Source organism: Berghia stephanieae, chromosome 7 (genome assembly GCF_034508935.2).
Source record: "Berghia stephanieae isolate SIO BIC M18660-M18661 chromosome 7, UCSD_Bste_1.3, whole genome shotgun sequence".
In the NCBI taxonomy this organism is placed as follows: domain Eukaryota; kingdom Metazoa; phylum Mollusca; class Gastropoda; order Nudibranchia; family Aeolidiidae; genus Berghia; species Berghia stephanieae.
In genome coordinates, this window is record NC_088366.1 from 35,026,932 (window position 1) to 35,046,464 (window position 19,533).

General features: G+C 34.8%; 1 protein-coding gene across 1 annotated transcript in view; it reads right to left on the minus strand.

Moving 5' to 3' along the window:
• The window catches only part of LOC144977146 (inositol 1,4,5-trisphosphate-gated calcium channel ITPR3-like), a 171,663-nt gene that overhangs the window by 57,260 nt on the left and 94,870 nt on the right, over nt 1-19,533 (minus strand). Inside the window, exons 27-41 of the mRNA XM_078922006.1 lie at nt 16,515-16,631; nt 14,105-14,240; nt 13,247-13,346; nt 12,664-12,718; nt 11,829-11,938; nt 10,560-10,659; nt 10,142-10,249; nt 9,434-9,570; nt 8,995-9,062; nt 8,320-8,375; nt 7,600-7,761; nt 6,974-7,212; nt 5,964-6,048; nt 4,987-5,174; nt 492-530 (exon numbers count right to left, since the gene is read on the minus strand). Of these exons, the coding sequence (XP_078778132.1) occupies nt 492-530; nt 4,987-5,174; nt 5,964-6,048; nt 6,974-7,212; nt 7,600-7,761; nt 8,320-8,375; nt 8,995-9,062; nt 9,434-9,570; nt 10,142-10,249; nt 10,560-10,659; nt 11,829-11,938; nt 12,664-12,718; nt 13,247-13,346; nt 14,105-14,240; nt 16,515-16,631 (1,700 nt within the window). The remainder of the gene's footprint in view (nt 1-491; nt 531-4,986; nt 5,175-5,963; nt 6,049-6,973; nt 7,213-7,599; nt 7,762-8,319; nt 8,376-8,994; nt 9,063-9,433; nt 9,571-10,141; nt 10,250-10,559; nt 10,660-11,828; nt 11,939-12,663; nt 12,719-13,246; nt 13,347-14,104; nt 14,241-16,514; nt 16,632-19,533) is intronic.

Consider the following 19,533-nt stretch of genomic DNA (forward strand, 5'->3'; position numbering starts at 1 on the left):
AACAAACAAAAAAAAAAAAACAAACAAAACAAAAACACAAAAACAACAAAAACAAAAAACAAAACAAAAGACAAACAAACAAAAAACAAAGAACAAAACAACAAAAACATCCCTGGTTCTGTTTACCATTTTAAGAAACTGAACGATAAAGACTTGAACTGAATAAAACACAAATATAATTAATGTTCTTGTCATAGTAAAAAAAACAAATGTGATTTATTAAGATTGTTTCAGTGTCATGTATAAGGCATTAAAAGGATCGATTATCCTTGTTAGCCATTTAAAAGATAAGATAAGATAAGATTTAGGCTAATCATTATCATTTGCAACCTTTCAAAAGTTATATTTTAAAATCATTAATTAAAGTATATTTGATATTGTGATCAAGATGAAGTCAAGTCAAGTGTCCTATTACAAAGATTCCAAGATGCAAACAAGGCATGACAACTTTTACTATGACATCGATCATAAAATACCCAGACGCCTTTTACCCGTGGAAAAGGTCCTGGACGGGTTTCTGCCCTTGGCCACTGGAAAATTGAAAGTGTTTTTGGAAGATAACAAACACAGTCTATTCATTCTCTTTATTCAGATAATTCAACGGACAGGAAATACAGCTGGCGCTGAGTTAACGCACAATGACAAAATATCTTTTACATTTTGGTGAGGGGCCGTTTACAACATATATCGCTAATTTGAGACGATGTCAAACATGCCAAAAAGTCCTAAATCCGAGACTTCATAAAAGTCTTAGACTTAAAGACTTTTTTACAGGTTGAAGTGTCATTGACTCTATTAATATATATTGTAAAAGGTTTCTGGCCAAAATCTCAAATGTGTTTAATCATTGTAAGGAGGTGAAATTAAAAGAGAGCAAAAGGAATATGTCTATGTGTAGAATATGGACGTATAACAGAGGAAAAACCTGAAAAACTTTAAAACACCAAGTTTCATTTAGCGTAAAGTTAGGAAACAGCGCTTGAATAGACTTTCCTTTTTTATTTCGAAATAATTTGACAAACGGAATTATCGTATGACTTTTATCAAATAATTGTGAAGTAATTAATTAAAAAAAAAAATTATCAAAACACTCAACTGCATAATATTAGGCTTATCTAAATTCCTATTCATGTCGGCAATGTTATGAACATATATTGTATTTTTGGTCCGTGTAACCTAAAGCATCGCTCTGTGTTAGTATTACTTTAGACCAACTTTAACAATGCTTTCACTATCATAGCCAGCTTTAAGCTTTTAAAAAAAAAGAAAAAAAAAGGAAATAACAAAACAAAAATAAATCAGATTACACGTTATAAACATTCTTTTCTTTGAAGCTAACGCCTGATTTTTCCACTTAGAAACATTAATCTTACAGATAATGCACTATTAAAAACATAAATATTATTTGTTTTAAAACACAAAAACAAAAACAAAGAAAAAAAACACCCATCCTCCCCACCTCAACCCCCCCCCCCCCTTCAACCCCCCTTCAAAAGAAAAACAAAATTAGAAAACAAGCAAATACCTCTTAATATGCATAATCATAAAATCACTACAAGAATATAGAAAAAGAGATTATCAATAATGCCATGAAACTGAAATTGAAAAAGATATAACCTTAGAAATAGATGGGTGCTGTATCACATATACAAGGTAAAGTATAAAGAGAGCGAGAGAGAGAAAGATATATATATATATATATATATATATATATATATATATATATATATAAGAGAGAGAGAGAGAGAGAGAGAGAGAGAGAAAGAAAGAAAGAAAGAAAGAAAGAGAGAGAGAGAGAGAGAGAGAGAGAGAGAGAGAGAGAGAGAGAGAGAGAGGTTAGTACCACAATTACTAAGTATAAAATCCCATCACCATCAATGGGAACCATTCGGCATACAGTGTTAGTATTTACATGTCATAGTCTGTAAAATATTCAAGGCTACGTGTATTAATTTACAAGTCTGATAAAACAAAATGTTATAGCCTCTTTTTTACAGTTTAAAAAACATAAAGAAAAATAAAAAATAAATAAGAAGAACACCAGAACCAATAACAACCAAACAAAATAAACAAACACACAAACATTAAAAACAATAATCACCCTCCCCTAAAGCAAACAAAGACAAACACAAACAAAGAATCAAAAGAAAATATTCTCAACCCCAAGAGTAATTTTCAAAATCGACAATCGAATTTCACCACCAGACTTATAAATCGGTACACGTAGGTAATAATGTGTCATCTGCACATGATCAATTAGAATAGTGGGAAATTAGGAATGAATAGATGACAGTCACAGAGGGAATGCGCTTGACACTCTTTTTTATGTCGCTTCAAATTGACAGAACATAGAGAACTATAAGCTCGAAAGGTAAAAGTGAACTTCTATTTTGATGCTATGGTTGTCGTGTTTTATTGATTCCACTTGACAACACCATACATACATATATATATATATATATCCATATATCAGGGGCTTTTTGGCTTTGTCTGATAGGAAAACGGCTTCTAATCGACTGGGTGAATATAACAACTATCGAACTCCAGTTGCCCTTTCGTAACGAGTAGTAACATATTATGAAATTCACACACAGGTTTAGATCGCAGTACAGAATTAAAATGGGCAAAAGGATCAGGTAGCATAATGTTTGGTGACGTAATTAACTTGAGTTTTTATATTGCGCAACAATCGTTAAATGTGCTCAAACAATTCGCAAGCCAACAGCAGGACAATTTATGACGCCTATAAGACACTCTTATAATTTATTTTCGGAAGAGACAGCGCTGTTGCCGGTGAGTGGCCCATTGTACATGTCAACAGGGTAAGAAAATGTGAGTAAAGACCTTTGGATCAGAAAATCAAACCCAGAGGGCGGTTATCACCCAGTTACGATGATCAAATTTTGGCTCATGAAATACAAGCTAGTACCAATGCGTACTAGTTATAACACTTTTAACTAACAATAGTAGTCGAGCACCAAAGGCATTCCTTCTTCAATATGCAATTGATGACCTTGACAGATTTAAACTACAGAAAACAGTGAGATAGTTTGCATCAACCAATATCAAATAGTAGTTAATAACAGAGATTTCCAGGACGAGAAAATGAATGAGGAGCGAAGGATAGGTAGGTGGTGCCATCAGAGGATGGGTTTGAAATAAACGATTATCGTCCATCTTACCAGCGATGGTCTGTGATAACAGCTTGTCTTCGGTAGTGATCTCCCCTATTTTATATTATATCAAAACCCCATAAGTTTATAGGACTTCTATAATTATAATAATATAATCAATGTTAAGAGAAATAGAGGATAATTATCCATTATGCAAAGTAGGAACTCGCCCATGGGTCAGCCCAAAATTCAGGTCATCTTTCCAAATAAAGTTAAGCTAAAGTCTCGCTTAGAAGAAGAACATATTTTTTCAAGCGGAAAAATGAGATAAAAGTATACAATCTTGTCAAAATCTATTTAAAAAACAAACAAACGTGTATTGTAATGTAATTCTGGGCCCTGAAATCTTATTCTCTTTTTATAACAATATTATACAATTCCAAATCTAAAACGATAATATTTCTAAATGATTTACTCCCCCCCCCCATCTTCCGAATGCAATTTGACCAGCAGTCTTAAATTACAAATTAATAAATTTATTAAAATACTGGCTTAAAAATATACTCTCCGATCTATATTAAGATTGGCTTAAAAATATACTCTCCAAACTTGATGAGGACTGGCTTAAACATATACTCTCCAAACTATCAATTTGAAACTGCGTATGTATGTATGTATGTATGTATGTATGTATGTATGTATGTATGTATGTATGTATGTATGTATGTATGTATGTATGTATGTATGTATGTATGTATGTATGTATGTATGTATGTATGTATGTATGTATGTATGTATGTATGTATGTAAGTATGTATGTATGTACGTACGTACGTAGGTAAGTAAGTAAGTAAGTAAGTAAATAAGTAAGTAAGTAAGTAAGTATGTATGTATGTATGTATGTATGTATGTATGTATGTATGTATGTATGTATGTATGTATGTATGTATGTATGTATGTATGTATGTATGTATGTATGTATGTGTGTGTGTGTTTTTGTGTGAGTGCGTATGTCATTGTATCGATGTGCATGTGTTTGTGTGTATGTATTTCTATGTGTATATGTTTGTGTTAAAATTATTGTGCATGTGCATATGTGTATAACGATACATGTGTGCATGCATGTGTTATGCGTGTATGTTCGTTATTTGTTTATTTATGTTAAATTTATATATAATATCCATCTGTGTCGACTACGTCACAGATAGATATTATCTATAAATTTAAAGAATTAAAAAGATGTGGAAAATGGATGAAAAATTTCAGTTAAAGTGAATTTAGTATGAAATAATAATTATGCACAAAATGATATGGTGAGGGCAGAGTAGAAGGTAACAAATGTGTGTTACAATCACAATTTTCTGATCCTCTCCTTCTTCTTCTTCTTCTTCTTCTTCTTCTTCTTCTTCTTCTTCTTCTTCTTCTTCTTCTTCTTCTTCTTCTTCTTCTTCTTCTTCTTCTTCTTCTTCTTCTTCTTCTTCTTCTTCTTCTTCTTCTTCTTCTTCTTCTTCTTCTTCTTCTTCTTCTTCTTCTTCTTCTTCTTCTTCTTCGGTTTCTTCTTCTTCTTCTTCTTCTTCTTCTTCTTCTTCTTCTTCTTCTTCTTCTTCTTCTTCTTCTTCTTCTTCTTCTTCTTCTTCTTCTCCCTCACCCTACTCCTCCTCATGATCATCATTATTATCAATACTCACACTAAGGAATTCATTACTTAAAAATTGCAGTTCATCTCTACATTTGGTTTTTAAAAAAATATTTTATAAACTTATGTGGAACTAATAACATTTTTATTTAGATTGAGATAATCAGGTATGAGGGACTAATAACACTGTTTTTCGCTAGTCAATGATCTATAAAAAATTTGAAATCAGTCACTTACGGGTCTTGTGGTATCTCGCTGGTCTGCATGTCTACGGCATTGCCCGTGCTCTTCATGTAAATGTGATGTAAGCATCGCAGGAACGGTTTTTTCAGAACATTGTCAATAGCTGGGTTGTTGAGGACTACCAGGAGCTCGTCCATTGGAAGTATAGTTTGGCAGAGTGACTCGATGAATAGGTTTTCACCCTGTATGAAGGGATGGGATGGGATGGGATGAGCATTTTTATTACTAAAAAAATGTTTGGCTGGTAAGAGATTTGAACCCTTAAAGTATTAAATGAAAAAAGAAGAGGAATTTCTCTGCTGTCTGTCTGGATCTAGAGTGATGCATTACTATTTTTTATTGCTTTTATAAACAGCTAAAGAAGGGTTTTAAGTTCGTAACTTTCCGGGTTTGGTATTTTGATCTTTTTCGTAGCTGTTATACTTATTTTTGTTCCTCCCTTTTTACAGTGCACAACTTCTAGCAGCTTAGTTAGAGCCGGTGTGTTATAGAACATTGTGGAAATGCTTTAATTTGATTGAGATCAACGGTGAGATAATATAATTGTGTCTGAATATTTAGCAGGTCATAACTACAGAATAACAATTTTTATGAAAAAATGGATCGGAGTTACTCATGAAAATCCGTACTCACATAGCTGTTAATTCTTTTCTGATGAAAACTTTCCAAGTCTAATGTCGTGCTAGAGTAAATGCAAGGTTAATTTACCATGCTCAATTCACTTTACATTGTTTCATTTAGTCCCTCAGCAGGCCATATAGAACCATAAATACATTTTATACAGTACCAGTCGCCTGATAGGCGTCCTTTTTATACTACTAATACTCTTGCAATATCCGTCTTGGAGAAAAGTACTTTGCGATAGACCAGATTCCTATCCAAAGGTAGCCAGCAATTGCTATTGACCGTTAAGCGCTATAAAAAGCGAGATAAGTTCTGAACCCTCTGAAGAACTTCTTTATAAAACTTACTTCGGCACACATGGCGAGCAAATCTAGAAGGCTGATGTAGTATCTCAGTCGTGACATTTTGTCGTTCTGTAGCAAGATGGCTTCTCTGAAAACAAAGCAATGCATAAATCGAAGTACAGTTTTTCACTCGATTTAAATCAAATATATACATAAAATATGTTTGAAAAAAAAAGAAAATCAATTTTGAAGACTTGAGTGTTTATGTAAACTTCAAATTTTCAACATGGCGCAAAGTCTCAAGCTCGAGACGTCATAGAACCTCAGATTTGAGACTTTTTGGCAAGTTGAGGGTCGTTGTCATTGACCGATGTTTGAAGTAAAAGTCCAAAGCGAAATAAAGTATTTCGTCAGAGTATGAAAGAGAGGATTTAGGCATGGCTTCTAAAAACAAACAAACAACGAACAAAACAAAACAAAAAACCCCTCCAACAAAACAACAAGACTTCTTCAAGCCACCAACCCCCCCCCCCCCAACCAACAGAGTTTAAAAAAAGATAAAAGATGATGAAAAATATCAAAATTTCAAATAGTTAGCGATTTGATCTCAAATCCAGGGCACCATCAGTCATGGCGATTTATCATTTTAAAGTTCACCCAGCCTGACACATTCGTATCATTTTTGTAATGTATTCAATTTGTATTTCAAATCTGGGCAATAGTCAAACCTTCAGACTATAAACAATAATCAAGTATATAATCCCATTCGGCTTTTGGTCTTGTGTATGTCACTTGGATCGGTAGGTCCTGGCTTCAAATCTCATTGCGGGCTAGGTAAAGTTGAATCCTTGGAAAAGGCTCTTTACTCAAATTCTCTCACTACACCCAGGTGTAAAGTGAGTACCTGACTTGTGACAGAGTTGTCTCTGACGAAAAAATTAAATAGCACTCTGCACGACACGTCTTAAATATCAAGTGTTACCATTGGCTTGGGACCCTTTGTAAAATGGTTTGAGCACATTTATTGGATATTGCGCACTATCAAAGCTCAAAATTCTTTTCTTAAACAATACCTTTCTTCTCTTGACAGGTCAAGTACAAAAGCCACCTTTTTGTAATTCTGCATGATATACTTCATGACATAAGCCTGATTTCTCTTCAAAGTCAAATCCGTTCCTGCGACCTTGACAATCATGGACAGAAGGTCAAGGAACTCTGGCCCTTTCTCCTGCAAGTCAGCAGCTCGATTGACGATTTTCTGGATCTGTCTCGGGTTGATTTTGAGACAAGTGTTTTGGTTGCCGTAGAAAACCTGTGAAAAATACAAAAACAAGTGAATTTACATGAAGCCCGTTTTGAAAAAGATCTATTTTTGTTCCATTGGAAATGCGTGGGAGTAGCTTGGGTTGGAAACCTCATTGAATTGTGTAGAAATTTTTCCAGCCCTCTCGTCCTTCACCTTCATGAATGTTTGGGAGGTTTGATTCTATTTGTGATCCATCGCCTCAAACCTGTATTATGTCGGGGTTAACCAGATGTTAAAAGTGATTTTTAATAGTGAACTGATCAGGTTTTAGTTTTCATCACGTTATGGTTTCTTTTCTAAAAAAAAATGACAGAGATGAACTCCAGATACCCGGGTTCTATGGCTTCAAAGGACTATTACATAACATGAAAAATGACAACATAGCCCACCAACCTCTCTAAGAGCCACAGCGAGGTCATTTTCCACCACCCTCACGTCCAGTAGAATGTCCAGTCGTTCAAATATGTGACTCTGGACCGTCTCATTCTCCCTGGCCAACAATTTCAGCAGATACAAGGTCTTCCGGAAAACGGAAGTCATTCCGCCATATTGCTCCTGTGAATATCAAAGAAGAATGACATGAAAATAATATAAGATAAGCATTCGACATAAGTATACTAAATGTAGCATCTGATCAATTGAGACTATTACAGTCTTTTTTGGTAACAATACTTATTGTTGTTTCATTTCTTATCAAGATTATCATTTCTCATTAACTTATAAATCTCTTCACTGATTATGCCGATTTTTAAGATGGTTTTATAGACATATCCAATTTTACTTTATTCGACACTAAGAGACTACCTCCCTTCTATAATACAATTTTATTATTACAATTTTATATAGTGCAAGTTGCCTCTCAAGTGTCTGTTTTGTTTGACTGATCTGAAAATATTCGATACAGTTTACAGTTTACAGTAGCTTGACTTGGGGGGGGGGGGGGGGGGGGGGGCTACCGAGTCAACCGTGGGCCCTTTTATAATACAATCATTATCTTAAAATCATTTGACAAAATCAAATGGTATAAATTTAGCTAGAGTCAACCATGTGAAGAGAATGGATACAGCAAGGTTACTTTATATAAAGACTATTTAATTTCGTCGTATTACTTACGAAAAGTTTGATATCAACTTCCTGGACCAGAATGTCAAATAGTATGATAAGGATTCCTGTAAAACAGTGGCATACACGTTGATATGAATGTAATTGAACACAAGGATGATTAGACGGATAAAAACTAAATGGAATGAAAGAATAGATGACAAATTGGGTGAATTTGTGACCAATCGTCTCTAACTGGTATTAAATATGACGGGATGAATCCGATGCTTAAGTTTAAATTTGAAGCCAAACTTATAAAAAAATGGGAATTAAGGTAATACCTTTCATTGTGGAGAAAGAGTTTTGGTTCTTGAACTTCATAAAAGTTCATTTTCCTGATTTTGATCGCTTTGAAATGAAAAACAGGTTTCTTCATCGGAATTGATTGAACACGATACCAGATTGTGACAGTGGGTTACATATAATCAGGGATAAAGGGGTAATGAATGAATAAACCAATTACATAATAAAGTATAAATTGGACAAATAAGTGAATGAATGAATGAATAAATAAAGGAATCAATAAATGCATAAATAAATGAGCAATAAATGCATAAATAAATTCGTTTTTTTTATCGCGGAAAAATTCACTCGCAAGCTCGTGAATTATTTGCCGCGATAAAAATAGCTCATTAAATAAATCTAAACCCGTGAAAGAATGCTATATAATCAAATCTGACTTCTTACCATTGCTGATCAGAATGTTCTGGTTCATTGGGTGGGGCTCGTCTGGCGTCATGGGAAGGTGGCAGAACCTGGGGCAGAGATATCGATGATGCAGTGTCCGTCTCATGTGGTAGTTGCGGTGTTAATGATAATGATGGTGATGACGATGATGAAAATGATGGTGATGATGATGATGGTTATGATGATCATGATGACGATGGTGACAATGTATAATTAATAAAAATAATAATAAAAATGGTCAGATATTGAAAAAGTGATAATTTTTCATTTTGGTAGTGAACTCCCTCAAGAAATGTCTGAAACAAACCAATCAACAATTCTCGAAAAATCTTGTAACGAAATGACCATTTAATTATGAGGCTACCACAAAGATCAAGAGAAAAAGAATCAACCCAGGCTACAACATCGCTATGGAAGCAAACAAAAATACGTGACATACTCAGCCAGATCATCCAATATGGACCCCATCAGCTTGACCTGTTCTTTGTCCAGCTTTGCCCTGGCCAGTCGTCTCAACATGGGCATGTTTTTGAGGACTTCTCGGTGGACACGGGCTGAGTCTTGAGTCAATAATACCTACACAAAGGTTTTTAGAGACAAATACACTAAATAACGCAAAGGAACGTTTGTCACCGTACATATTGGATAAAAATGAACAATGAGAGGGATAATTTTGATCCAGAAAGACTGACCAGAAACGAACAGTAAACATTTCAGCAGCAATGCTTTACCACAGCGCAATATAGACAAACGATTAACACGACAGCAATATATTGGACAAAAATTAATATAACTATTTAACCCCCCCCCCTCAAATAATTCAAACAAAACGTTTCGAGGTCAAAGCCCTTCTTCAGCCATCAACACAAACAATTAATTTAATCTGGGTTTTTTTTGGCTGAAAGTTGTTTAGAGACCAAATCATTAAGTGTTAAATATTTTGCTCATTTTAAAAGCTGTTATGATACTTGTTGTTCAACAAAATTTAGTCCCCAGGTTTTATATGCTTAGATTTCACATTGATTTTAGTGAGTGCATTAAAAATCGATTCAAGTCGCATGACAAAAAAGCTGATTTGAAAATAATCCTTCAAAAGAAGATGTCTTAAAAATTAATGTATGTATCTATGTATGTATGTACATCTTACCTGTGCTTTGAAAGAAAGCCTGAACATGTTGGTTTTGGAAGAGTAGACTTTGTTCAGGATGTTGAGAGACTTGGTAATCAGTTTGTTGTACTTGTACTTGTTCAGATCCTGAGCAGTAAAAAGAAGAGAAATAGAAGTAAAAGTATGATTTTTAAAAGTAAGTGAATAAAATTTATCTTTTATCACTTAATTGTATACCTACTCATTTAAACATGAAACAATCTTAACTTTTACATATGAAATACATTCTCAATCACAGAAAATTGCTAAGATAGATAAACAATAAAAAGAAACAATAGAAAGAAAAGTGAAAAAGGACCCCTGCCTAAATATCAATTAACAAACAAAATTACAAGCATAAAAGTGTACATCTCCAATTGATGAATTAAAGAATGCATAAAATAAATGTAATAGACACCGTGAGTATCTTGGTGAGCAAGTCTATGTCAAAGATGGCCGATACATTGAACATGTCTCTCATTTCCCTGTTAATTTGCTTCTGGCGTCGGAGACTTTTCCTGAAATTAGAGAAGTAAAATCGGAGAGCAAGATAATTTAACAAAACAACTATCATAAAAACGTTGTGACAAATGTTTCACTGTTAGTTCTATCATGGATTATTGTCTTTCAACTAGGCAAACCAGATAGCTAACCGTTATAGATAGAAACAAATATATTATTAGAATTGAACTTAACTGTAAATAGCAATGACCAGGTCAGTCACTTTTTTTTCTGAATTGTCCGAGTTGTCAGATTGTTTTGTGTAGGAGTAGATGGTAGGTCAATATTCCATGCGGAAATGTAGGCATGTTGATATTATAATTATTATCCCTACTTACATGGTTTTCAAAAGACACAGTCACGCCTATATTTTGACATTTCAAAAAAAGATTCACAATTTTCTGATTTATCGAAAAGCAACAATAAAGAAGCCGAAGAGATCCCTCTTTTTAATCTTTGAAATTAATCAGATTGCAAGACGAAATCTTAAAATAGTTTTGAGAAAAAGCATAAACACAAGAATACACGAATAAATGCAATTAGAAATACGAGGATGGGCTGATAAATAAGTACTGGTTGCCCATAAATCAAAACTTATTTAGGTACAATCATGAAATTTCACACACGCACTCTCAAACTCTACTTCTACACTCATGTGCTAATTCATGTAACGTCATTTGGGTCATAATTGAGGTCGTCACAACCTTAGTAAGACAACGCAGTCGAGAAAATGGTGACACATAATGAACTTCAAGTCAATCAGCGCTCTATTATTGAATGTCTAACTACAGAAGAGAGCTGCGCAGCATACATCAATCAAAGAACGAAGACCGTTTATGACCATATGTGTATTTATGATGGCGTTCTTCGAAAGTGGGTTAGAATTTTCAAAGGAGATGTCCTAACAGAGACAAAAGTGTTTGCTCGCAAGCGACCAGGTAGGCCTTTCTACATACAGGCCTTTCTGCATCCGATACGATATTCAAGAAGCATTTGACTGTATAATAATGTAAAAACAAATGGATATCGATGATGAAATTGGGATTTCAAAATAACGAGCGCACATCTCTATTGGGTTACAGAGAAATCTCTGCATGGTGGGTCTCAGGACAGCTAACTTCAGAAAAGAAAAAAACATTTGTACCCAACATTTGAAAGGATACGGCAAGTAAGAAATTGCACTTACTTGGTTTGATCATGTGGATTGAAGGCATCAAATAACAAAGGGGTTAAGACTCCTGGTTGCTTCTTCAATGCAAGAGTTTGTTCGGCAATCTTGAATTTGCCCACGAAACTCTGTAGAATATCATTACAAACACTTTACCAAACGCATGTAGTAAGTCAAACAAATCAAAACAAAACAAAATAAAACAAAAACTTTTAAAGTAGACGATATTGTAAAGAAAGTCCCATGAAACTCATAATAAATAAATCTGATGCCATTATTCTCATATTTTCTGTTTGCTTTTGATGTCAACCATAGGTCCCAGTCATGTTCACAAAGACAGCCGTTTTTGTTCGTTCCTTTGGATTCTGTGTGAAAAAAAAATAAAATCTGCCCTTCCGCCATGGCATCATTCAATAACGTCACCTAGGCATTCCATGAAGGAATACAGATAACCCATTAATTAAGATGTCTGATGTCAACAGGAATCACCCATGTTGTCCAAATGTCCTAGGTGAGAGAAGGCCGATAATAATAAAAATTATAAAGGATAAAACAAAGCTAAGCTTTTTTCATCCATACGAAATTTTGATCGACACACGCGGAATTCTAAAGTTAATAAACATGATAAATTTCAACTACATTAATTAATAAGAAACAGTTCACTAACAGTGTATCAAAAGTGACGACTAAAATTGAATATATTATGCGTACTTAGTATAAATTATAGACACATCAAGCAAATGAATTCAGTGTAAATAATCATTTTTAAAAATAAAGAGAGAGATAAAAATAAGATCTATACATTTTATCTATAATATTTGTACATAAATTAAAAAGACGTTTTAACTGTTACCTGAAGTCTGGAATTTCTTTGATATGTGAGGAGAAGGTCTAACACTTCCAAAGCCCTGGAATAAGAACGGAAATACGACAAAGAGATTAAATAATGAATTTCATTCGCAGTTTACAAAAACTGCACACAGCAAAATGTACGGTCTTTCTGATTAAACACTGCATGATTTCAGATTGGGGTAAAATTGTTAATTATTTATAAGACAGGTGCATGGGTTATAATCTGTACAGCAATAACATAATATATGTGTCCCAAATTTAAATCGTGTTGTTATTGTTGTTTGTTGAAATTCTTCAGGCTAGGTGAAGGTCAGGAATTCAGGTTAATCGGAAGGAATCAAAGATATAGATGAGCTATGAACAATAATGAATGACACTCTTGCAACAGATAAACTCCACTCATAGGAGAGATAAATTTTAATGACCAATTTTCTCTTCCGATATTCTGTCTACTTTGTCACAGGCATTAAAAAACTTTCCAGAGTATACAATTTTGATATTTTTCATTTTTGAATTTTAAGAGAAATTCTTGACTTAAGACTCTAATATCAGAAATATTGGTTAAATGTATAGATAAAACTCACTGGAATTTAGCGTTGACAATGGCTTCAGTCTCCGGCGATTTATCATATCTCTCGGAATGTTGGTAGGTCAGGACCTGCTTCATGGCTTCTTTTGAATATCCTGGTTTGAACAGGTTGTGAAGTTAACAATTGGAGAAAAAAAATCACGTAAACTACATAAAAGTAACGCATTTCATGTTGTGACTTTGGGTATTGTGTGCTTCTTTTTATAAGTTTTATGAGACTTTGTGATCAAAACATTGTTGATAGTTTGAAGATGATGTGGTAGTTAAAATACTTTAGATACAGCGCTTAAAACACGATAGAATGGAACATAGTGTAGCTTCGTGGTATTGAGCAATGACACTAACCTTTGCATCGAGTCAATGTGAATACGTAATGTTGAGTCCTTGGGGAAAAGCTCTTTACTCACAATCTCTCACTGTACCAATGTGTAAAATGAGTACCTAGTCGATACAGCTTTGTCTCCGTCGAAAGATGTTGTTGATAATAACAAGAAATGAAGTGAGTAGGAAAGTACCAGAAGACAACAGAGAATAAAAACTTCGCGGCGGCGATGGGGGCTCGAACCCGCGACCTTACTGGTACGACAACTTCGCCTGGCCGGGGAGATCGTGACTCTAACGTATGAGCTATCCACGACCCCATAAAAGGTCGCTTCAAACTCTAGTCTATCGAGAGCCACAAAATGTTATAGCGCCTCATAGGCGTGATATCTCTTCCCACTTGTTAAATGTTGCTGTTGACATAAGACCTCTTATAAAGCGTTTTGAGCTATTTAAGTGAATATTGCCAAAGATAAATTACATTTTTGATTTTTACAAAATCAACATGTGGTGGAAAATATCAGTGGCTAACCTTTATCTTTGTCCTTGGGGAAAGGGAAGTCATGCCTTCCATCCAATAGGCAAAGCAAGGAAGGCAACAAATGCTGAACATCCTCTGTATCCATGTAGTAACCGAACTTAACCAGGTGGTACAAAAGGCGAAGAACCTACGGCATGTCGAAAATTAAATATACGTGAAGATATATGTTGTATTTGATAAAAATAAAGCAATCATATCCCAATTTATGCAGAAAATAATAAAGTTATATCCATATTAAAATGGACACATTAAAAATAGACGTAGAATGAGTCACTTACATCAAACCCAGGCCTACGTGTGCTTATTTATAAAAATGATTACGGTCTCATTATGGCTTTGTGATCTTTTGGTATCACACTCGGTTTTTGACCTGTGGGTTCTAGTCCCGCTTTGGGCAAAGCAAAGTGAGCTCTTAGAAAAGACTCTTTACCCACATTATCTCATCACACTGAGGTGAATAATGAGTACCCGAGCGGCAATAGCGTTGTTTCTGTCAAAAAATTGTAAGGGCGCCTTACATGCGCCTTAAGGGGCAGCGGGGCTCAGCGGTAGGTCTTTGCTTCGTACCCAAAAAGTACCGAGTTTAATCACTCGCCGCTGTGCTATGTGGCGGGGAGCAAGTCACCTCGCCCTAGCTCAATTTTCGGCGCTGCACTGCGGATGACGCCTGGGTTATTCCAGTCTTCCCTTGGAATAGACACTAGAGACAAATTTCTCCCATGGGATGAATAAAGGGAATTTTATTTTTAAAATATTTTCTATGCGTCATCTTTGTCTTGCTTTACATTTAAAGTGCTATTGCTGGTTCAAAATCCTTTGTGAAGTGCCTGGAGCACATTTAATCAATATTGCGCTTCATAAAATGTTTTTTTTTATTTTTAAGGGTTTCACGGCGCTTGCAACACATTTAGGTCATATCAGCGCCAGTAAAAAGGAAGAAACTGGGATAGTAAAAAGTTCTAGAATTACAATTAAAGCACCCAAGAGAAAGTAAGACAAAGGGGAATTGGGAACAAATAGGGATCAGATGTAGATTCCAAGAGCATACCACCAATGTACTTAGTTTGAGATCACCTCTAAGTCTCATCCGGACACAAGCACAAAATCCAACAAAGAGGAATACACTCAAATGCTTACATTATACATAATACAAAAATAACAAATATAATAATACAAAACGGAGAGATGAATCATCTCCCAAAACAATAACTATGCATTTGACTGTTTCCCTCCCAGCCAGGACTCCGGCCAGGGCCAGGACAACACCAAGTAATCTCATTCCAAGACACAGACAGAAATCATGTTGGAAAACAGACATAAGGGGATAGAAGACACAGTATGTACCTCCCTGCCCACTATGGGAGGGCAGGAACCCCACCCAGTGCGCTTCATAAAAGATCACGTTTTTAAAATAGTTGCAATGGAAAAACTATTGAAATACATAAACTATTCTCTATTCCAACACTATTAGAGTAAACTGATACTTGCGTTCGGTTATCAGACTTAAATATGTGCATTTTAACCAAAACAACAATGAATGTCTACTTTAAAAAAATCAAAATTACATTTTAAAGTAATTTTTATTACAATGGTGAAAAAGCAGTCATTCAAAATCTAATATACTTGTAAGACTGATGTTATTTCACCATACTACAATTGCGTCCTTTTTTCCATGCAACTAGACAAATTCACAATATTCCTACCTACGTAGTTTGTGAGCATAAGTTACGATGTTTTGACCTTGAGCATTGGGTCCAACCCAACACAACTCTGTTTTGAGACGGTGGGTGACAAATAGAATGTTTACAAGAAAAATGATTGCATTATACCCATAACCATAAAAATTTAATTTACGCGTGATCGATAATATGTTTACAAAAGCGTTGGTATGTTTACGTGTAAAGTGACTTTGAAATAATGACAACAATACTGTTTGAAGGGTGGAATCATTTAAGATTATTGCACTTTTGCTTTTTTAAATTCTGGACGTGTTTCCAATCACTGCACAAGCTTACGAGTACGCGTTGGATTTAAAGACAAAATATTGCAAGGAATCGTTTATTTTACACCTTAAAGTTTTTAATTTTGTTATATCTGATTTGGAACATTTTTATAACAATATTTGTATGATACTACTGCCATATCTCATTCAATCTAATGTTTGACTAACTGACGTCATAAAATGTTTCTATAAATAAGATATTATTTAGATATTTATTTAGATATTATTTGTCATTGGGAGGGATAGAATAAAAGATTTCTTGCAATTTTGTGTTTTGAAATCAATGTTTTCATTGAGTAGACCTACGCTCAAACTTTAGCAATGATTGGTTACGAAACCGGAATTCCAAAAGAAAAAACCCCGCAAGGTTGCAAGGCTATTATAAATTCTTTGATTTACCTGCTCAATCAGCATGTTGAGTCCGATGCTCGAGGCTACCATACAATCATTGGTGGCCAGGAATTCGGTTATCCAGTCTCTCAGGACAGGGAAAATGGCTACAAGCTCCTTGACGACCTGGTGTAGACACAATACAGCCATAAATATAAACCCGGGATTTAAAGAAAAGAAAAATGCAAGTGTTGAATATTATCTTATCATTACATCGCGATGATCATCTACACTTTCATCATTATCGTCGTCGTCGTCATCATCATCATTATCATCATATTCGTCATCTTCATCATCATCATCATCATCATCATCATCATGTTCATCATCTTCATCATCATCATCACCATCATCATCATCATCATCATCATCATCATCATCATCATCATCACCATCATCATCACCATCATCATCATCATCATCATCATCATCATCATCATCATCATCATCATCATCAACAACAACAACAACACACAGACGACAACCTAACCATTCCCCGAAAAAACAATGAATACATTTCTTTTTCTCCTTCAATGTTTCAATGTCACTCAATCTCACTATGCTTTATAGACATTCTCTTGGCAAAACCCACCAGGCCCTCAAAAACGTTATAGAAAGTTACATATTATTCCGTTTATCGTCGAAACAAAATCAACAGCGACATTGGCAACGCATGTAAAATATCCAGGTTATTGGCAAAGTCCAGACGCTATAATAACATTAATGAAAATACTCTTCTCATGGGACTTATGGAATGAAAACACCCAGATCTACGTCATAAAAAACAAGAGCGACGTCTCTCGCTGTATAAATCGGATGTTTCGTATCGATTCTTTCAATACTTCTGAAAACAAATATTAACACTATAAATAAATAAGATTAAAAGTAGCAATAATACAACTACAATAAAAAACAAAATCGTATAAAGTGTTTAGCGCTTGTCCGATGGATATTGTTCTCACGTGTTAACAACAGCAACAGCAGCCAACAACAACAACAACAACAACAACAACAAAGCAACACATGAAAACAAGAAAATAAAACCACAAAAAATCAGAGAAACAAAATAAACAAAAATAAAACAAAAACAAAATTAAAAAACAATACAAGAAAACAAAAAAAAAAAAAAAAAAAAAACAACTCCACCCCCTCCCAAAAAAAAACCCCAACCAAAATGCAAAACAAAAACAACATAAAACAAAACAACCAAAAACAACATGACAAACAAAACAACAATTTCATTTTGAGCTTTCATATCCACTATATATGGCGCAAAGCAAGTAATTCCAACTAAGAGTGACGTTTAACATGTAGGACGAGACATGAGGCATGCTTAGCGATAATATAATATTTTTTTGACAGAGACAAAGCTGTTACTAGACTTTACACTTGAGTCCGGCGACACAATATGAGTTTGGCGCCTTTTCCAAAGATTCAACTTAGCGCAGATTCAATTTAGCGCAGCCTTTAAGCATAGAGACCAGAAGATGAATGTCCTACCACAAGAACACAAAGCCGCACAACAATTACAATATTAGCAGTAATCCTTCATTGAGCCGAAATTTATGGTTGTTTCTGTCGCGTGAAACCAATGAAATGTAATTGACAGTTACCCTATAACAAGACGCCTGTCTAAGAGATCCGGTTACCCAAAATTAACTAGTTTGGAAAAGGGAGTCAGAAAAACGAAAACAACAACAAAACAAACAAAACCCCAACTCCCTAGACTATGCCCAGATTCGAATTCGATCCTTTTCCTTATGATTCGGATGCTTTAGCATGTGAGCCACCGTGGCCCCCTAATATTCCTAGCAATGATAATAAAACCTCTCATGGGACACATACAATAAAGCCATTTCGTGCACGATCTTAAGACGAGCATATATGGATGCTAAGAATTAATTCTTCCTGCAATTGATGAGTAGGAATAAGAAGGAAAATATACAGTAGATAATAAATACCTGTCATTTATTAGTTTTCACAGTTTACAATGCTTAATGCACCTCACAACGCTTTATCCGAGCAACAGGCCAAATGGAACCATGTTTCTATTGGTTTTCCCATTGGATTCTGTTCCTGTTGGAGGACATTGAAATCTGTCTATTCCTTTAATTTCTTTACCATCAATGTTTATAATAGCTTCTTTGCTTATCATTTTGGGATGATATATTAATTTAGAAATACAGCTCCAATTTCTCACTGTGGTCTTATACCAACATTATAAGATCTTCAAGCCTCTCAGTGTTGTGGCAAGAAGTATAGCGTCATCTGTATATCTCAGATTAATTGTATTTACAACTAAGTGGTAGTTTATAAAACAAGCAAACAAACGAAAAAAAAAGGTATAAGTGAAGGTGATAACATTTGTATTTATCAATATCAATAATAACGCATTCGATCAGCTCTTCGTTAAAGCATTTACGAGCTGTCATGCTTTCTTTTTCATAAAACCCCAGATATGGAATTTGTTTGTTTAGAAGCGAAAGAAGAAGGACCTGAGACCGAAACGTCCTTCATTGTTGATTTCTATTTGTTTTCAGATAGTTTATTATTTTATAAATTGAAAGAACTAACAATTATTATCATGAGTGTCCCTGATCATAAAACGTTTATTTGTAGATAATACACCAGAGTACCAACGATACCCTTACAAAATTGGCATCCAACCTAAGATTTATGAAATCTTCAACCGAAAAACAATTGATTCGCTTTTGCATTTGGTGCACATACATTGTTGTATTTTATGCAAATTAAAAGAAGTTTGAATTAGTTTTAAAAAGCATAAGAGATGATGCACTCGATTATTTGAAACGCCTCCCCACCAAGCTTGAATCCATGGCAGCTGACCGATACGCCCGAGGGCTCACTGTGGGGAGCGTTATACATTCGTGCGAGAGACGCAGAGTGGGCCAGTGGGGGGGGGGGGGGGGGGGGGGGGGGGGGGGGGGAAACACAAGGCAGGTAATAGAGGGTTACATAGGTGGCAGTAACAGGACCTGCAGCAACGCAAAAAGATCTGCCAGCTCCC